The sequence below is a fragment of the Triticum dicoccoides genome, chromosome 2B (genome assembly GCF_002162155.2).
Source record: "Triticum dicoccoides isolate Atlit2015 ecotype Zavitan chromosome 2B, WEW_v2.0, whole genome shotgun sequence".
Lineage (NCBI taxonomy): Eukaryota > Viridiplantae > Streptophyta > Magnoliopsida > Poales > Poaceae > Triticum > Triticum dicoccoides.
Genome location: NC_041383.1, coordinates 419,692,297 through 419,697,039, shown reverse-complemented (window position 1 = coordinate 419,697,039; position 4,743 = coordinate 419,692,297). Strand labels below are relative to the sequence as shown.

The 4,743-nt window shown below is 43.5% G+C and overlaps 1 protein-coding gene across 1 annotated transcript; it reads left to right on the top strand.

The window, feature by feature from the left end:
- The first annotated feature begins 365 nt into the window (after nucleotides 1–365).
- Nucleotides 366–3,380, top strand: LOC119363992 (NADH dehydrogenase [ubiquinone] 1 alpha subcomplex subunit 2-like). The gene is made up of 3 exons (XM_037629379.1): nucleotides 366–594; nucleotides 694–800; nucleotides 3,090–3,380. Exons 1-3 carry the CDS (start codon nucleotides 509–511, stop codon nucleotides 3,182–3,184), a joined length of 288 nt encoding a protein of 95 aa, XP_037485276.1. The 5' UTR covers nucleotides 366–508; the 3' UTR covers nucleotides 3,185–3,380.
- Nucleotides 3,381–4,743: the final 1,363 nt, after the last annotated feature.

Sequence of the window (4,743 nt, the reverse complement as noted above, 5' to 3'; positions counted from 1 at the left end):
ACACAGACAGAGAAAGAAAAAGACGTGGGGAAAGAATATAAGCAAATATTCGGTTTTACAGTTTAAGTTTGAGGGGTCTATTCAGCCGCAGCTAAAATCGACCCTTAAAACGGGTTTTCCGCGAACTGTAAACGCGTTATAAGGGTCTGCGTTTTAAGGGATATGCTAGAGATGCTCTAAGCACACAGCATTAGCCTTAGGGTGTTTGGGGCCCACCCATTAGACGCGCGGACGTATGACGATGGTAAAAGAGCGTGGGCACCGCGTGAGGCGACCGGGGAATCGTGTTCTTTTTTTGTGGGGAAATAAATATACTTTTGTGGAGACGGAACCCTAATCTGACGGCCATGCACCGTTTTCCGGATCGGACGGCGTGAATGTGAATCCAACGAGACAGCCGCGGCTGGGCAGTTCGTTCGTTCGTTCCCCAGCAGAGGAAGATACAACCCACGCAGAGAAGGGGTCCGAGAAGAGAAGAGAGGAGAATCCAAGGAAGGAGCCGGCGGCGATGGCGTGGCGGGCGAGCCTATCCCGGAACGTGAAGGAGATCCGCTTCCTCTTCTGCCAGTCTTCCCCTGCCAGCGGCCCCGCCCGGTAGCACCAACGCACCCGCTTCTCTTCCCTCATTTCTCTCCCTACAATCGATCGTCGCTCGCTCATGTCGTGGTGTTGGATCTGTGATCTGATTCGCAGGGAGTTCGTGAAGAAGAACTACGGTGACATCAAGACCCGCAACCCCACCCTCCCCGTCCTCATCCGCGAGTGCTCCGGCGTCGAGCCTCAGCTCTGGGCGCGCTACGGTAAGCAGCCCTCGATCCCATCTTTCCCGGGAACCCGAGATCTTGCTCTTGCCATGGTTCCCGGGAGGGTCTGTTCCGGTCTATTGATCTTCGGAACCCTTGCATCTTTCAAGTGTGAAATGTTTCTGTTGGAACTACCGGATCTTGTTATATTGGGAGATATGGCAAGCGGGGACTTAGGACCGTCCAGTTCCACAGAGATTTCCATTGTTCATCTCGAAATTGTGAGCACATGATATGGGAGGAATTTTCATCTTTTATGTAACGGTGGAAAAGAATTTCGACGTTGCCCAAATGCTGCCCTCACCACTTGTATCACGCAGCATAGTGCATCTATTTTGTTTGGTTCTCCGTTGCTCTGCAGCACATTAAGATGATTTATTATCAGAAGTATGATTGCCAAAAATCTGGAATGCTTGATAACTTTGGAAGTTTGCTAAAGTTTGAGCTTGTCAGGCAAGCTGATAGAACCAAAACTGCAGATAAACGTGGATAACTGCAATAAGCTCTTTGATCAGAAAATTGGGCTTATCTACACTACCTAAAAAAGACATAGCATCCCCATTTCGCTCAACCTTCATCTGCCTCCATCCCATGCTTATAAAGCCAAGAAAAACCAGGGGAAAGCCTGCTACAACCATGGTTTTCGAGTCGCGACTCATGTGAGTCGTCTGGGGCAGCGAGTCGGAAGAAGCCGAGCCTGCGTTGTGACTAGTCGCGACTCAGAGTCGCCGCGAGTCGACACTAAGCTGAGTCGACCATATTTTTGCGACTCATAGACTAGTCGTCGACTAGTCGAGCGACTCGAAATCCATGGCTACAACCCACGCACGCACGTCCATCCTCCTCTCTATTCCCTCTATACACTGGGTTTATCTTTTGAAGGTTAATCAAGTTATTATTTTTAGATAAAGAGAGAGGGGTTGGTGGAGGAGCAGAAATTATTTAACGGTAAATCGAATGAATAATACCGCATAATGTACATGAGTATTCTAAAGGTATATATTAGACATGATTGATGTTAAACATTAGAATGTGTATGCCCGTTGCAACGCACGGGCAATTAGCTAGTGTAAGTCAAAAGACTGGCTTATGTAAGGGATAGCTTCCTTCTCTGCCAGTAACAAAAAACAACATGATTGTTTAAGTCTTGTCTCGTAGAAACAGAAGTTGGGAAGACTTGTGTGTGGTTGAATGCATCAGCTTGATGAAATTGCTTCGTGCCCCCTAGAAAAGTTGTAGGAAACAAACCAGGAAAGAGTTTGGTCTGATCCATATTTTCGAATATAAGGTAGGATATCCTTAATGAGCATTTTCTTGTAGCCTTCAACTACTATAGTTCTGCTCGTCATAACTCTTCTATGTTACTATCATGCAATTATCCAAAGAAATATGCATGACTGTATTATGCTTATAGAAGTAGGGCCTTATTATGCCAAACGGGTTTTATCTCATAGACTCGCAAAACATATACTCCAATAAATCTATGCCAATGAAGTCTTGATAAGCAATACTGCGAAGAAAACAGATTCATTTTGGAAAATCTATTGGCCCATCACAATTTGTAAGTTACCCTCAGAGCCACATATTTTGATTTTTGGTGTTAGCTGCCGCGTGTGCTTTCATTTTTTGTTTCGCTTGAGATCAACAACTCGGTGCACAAAGTCCGGCCTATCTGCAGCTATCTCGACTCCTGATCTAGGTCGATCGGCTGGGTTTAGGATTTGGAGCTCATTCTAGCGAATCCAGTAATTGATGTAGTTTTTCCTGGTCTCAGGCTCAGCTGTCTTTTCTCAACTTATAACCTGTTACAAAAGTTACATAGTACTGGTAGGCAGGCATGCTACTGATGTTACAAGTGTGTCTGGAATGTTGATGCCTACAGGCTTTGAGCTATCAAAGGAAGCACAGATTAAGATCATGTATTGGGCTTTCAAATTCTGTACACAATGCTCAAAATGGATATGAGTTAATTACAAGAACTAAATGATAAATGAAGAGAAGGCTATGAAATCGTTTACTCAGTTTTGGCACTAGTGTGTTGCACTGTCAATGTAGAGACAGATCATGTACTGAAGGTAGCGGACTACCATACTAAGTTACTAACCGAGAAAAAGTGATAAACTATTGTAGTTTTGCAAACACAGGGCTAGGCATGTTAGGATCAACAAAGAACTGAATATTGATTGCCAAATACACCGTTTCTTTTGTTTCATGCATACAGTATTGGATTAATGAATTGAAGCTAATGTATAAGGTATGTTGTATAACTGTGTGTCTACTGGTCAGATATGGGTGTGGAGAGGTGCGTGCGCTTGGATGGCTTGACAGAAGCCCAGATCGACAAGAAGTTGGAGGAGCTAGCCAAGGCAGGAGTTGCTTAAAGCTAAAAACTGTCAGGCTAGCCAAGTTTTCTTGCGTTAAATCTTCACAAATAAGAGAAAAGTTAACATGGGATGTTACGTTATCTTGATTTCAGTACCATGACTACTCAAGTGTTGAATTTGTACAACTGATTGCTGAGAAAGTAACTATTTTTCCTATCGTTCTTCAAGGACTGTTTTCAGCAGATAAGTTCAATTTCTAAAAACCATACTGGTCATACTTAGTACTCCCTTCGTTTTCTTAAAACTTAGTACAACTTTGTACTAAAGTTAATACAAAGTTGAGACACTTATTTTGGGACGGAGGAAGTATGTTACAGATGGGGTTTGGTTTGTTCTCGATGGTTTTTGCATGGCTGTAGATCTTGCCCTCACCTGTAGTTCAAACTGTTTTGGATCTTTTCTGAAAACTTTCACGTGTGATTTTCATGAAATTTGCTTCTCCGCCTACAGCTAAATACAACAAGTTTTATATAGTTGTGCCCTATATACGAAGCCAGACTATCTTGACTGCGTGAACCAAAGCTTGACCGTATGTTTGCATGTAGAATCGAGAACCATGACGAATCATGTGCCATGATTATGTTGCTATCAACGTCCTGCCTAAATTCATCGTCCTTTGTGTGGTTGTAGTTTTAGTTCAACTACCCCCTCCGTTCCTAAATATTTGTCTTTTTAAAGATTTTAATATTTGTCTTTTTAAAGATTTCAAATGGACTATCACATACGGATGAATATAGACATTTTAGAGTGTAGGTTCACTCATTTTGTTTCGTATGTAGTCACTTATTGAAATCACTAGAAAGACAAATATTTAGGAACGGAGGGAATACATAGCAAGTTGCTCGTGCCTTTCACCGAAACATACTACTCCATCCGTCCCAAAATATAAGAACGTTTTTGATACTACACTGTTTTTGACACTAGTGTAGTGTCAAAAACGTTTTTATATTTTTGGACGGAGGGAGTATATCATAGTGATGTCCAAAGGGGTAAGGAAAACAAATGTCTACTATAACCAAATATTTCCAAATATTGAAAAACTATATGATGAACAGAATAAGAACACAAGAATATTATTTTCATACATAGGATGTGTTACATGAATAAAACCAACGCATAATTACATCTACCGATTCTTGATGAACATGATGCACAAATACAGACAATATCTTCTGTCATATTATATAGAACTTGATTGCCAGCTCAGTGAGTAGCTTACTCTTCTCTGTTAAAATGCGAATTGCTTCAACCTCGCTCAATGAGTAACTTCTCTTCTTTGTAAAAATGCGAATTGCTTCAACCTCAATTGGGATAGGGACCAGACACCTTTCCCAAACCCTCCCATGGGCAGGCCGCCGCCGCCGGTCCCCCGCCTCCCTCGCCACAATGGGGCTCGGCCGGGCAAAGCCTGTTCGGAGCCGGTGGCAGCAGAGTCCTGTTCCCACGCGTGTAAGAGCCGGCGCGACGCGGTTTCCTCCGGCCCAGGCACTTTGCGGTCATCGGGAGCCGCAGTGTGGCGGCGTGCAGGTGCTCTGGTGGGCGCAGGTGTGCTTGTC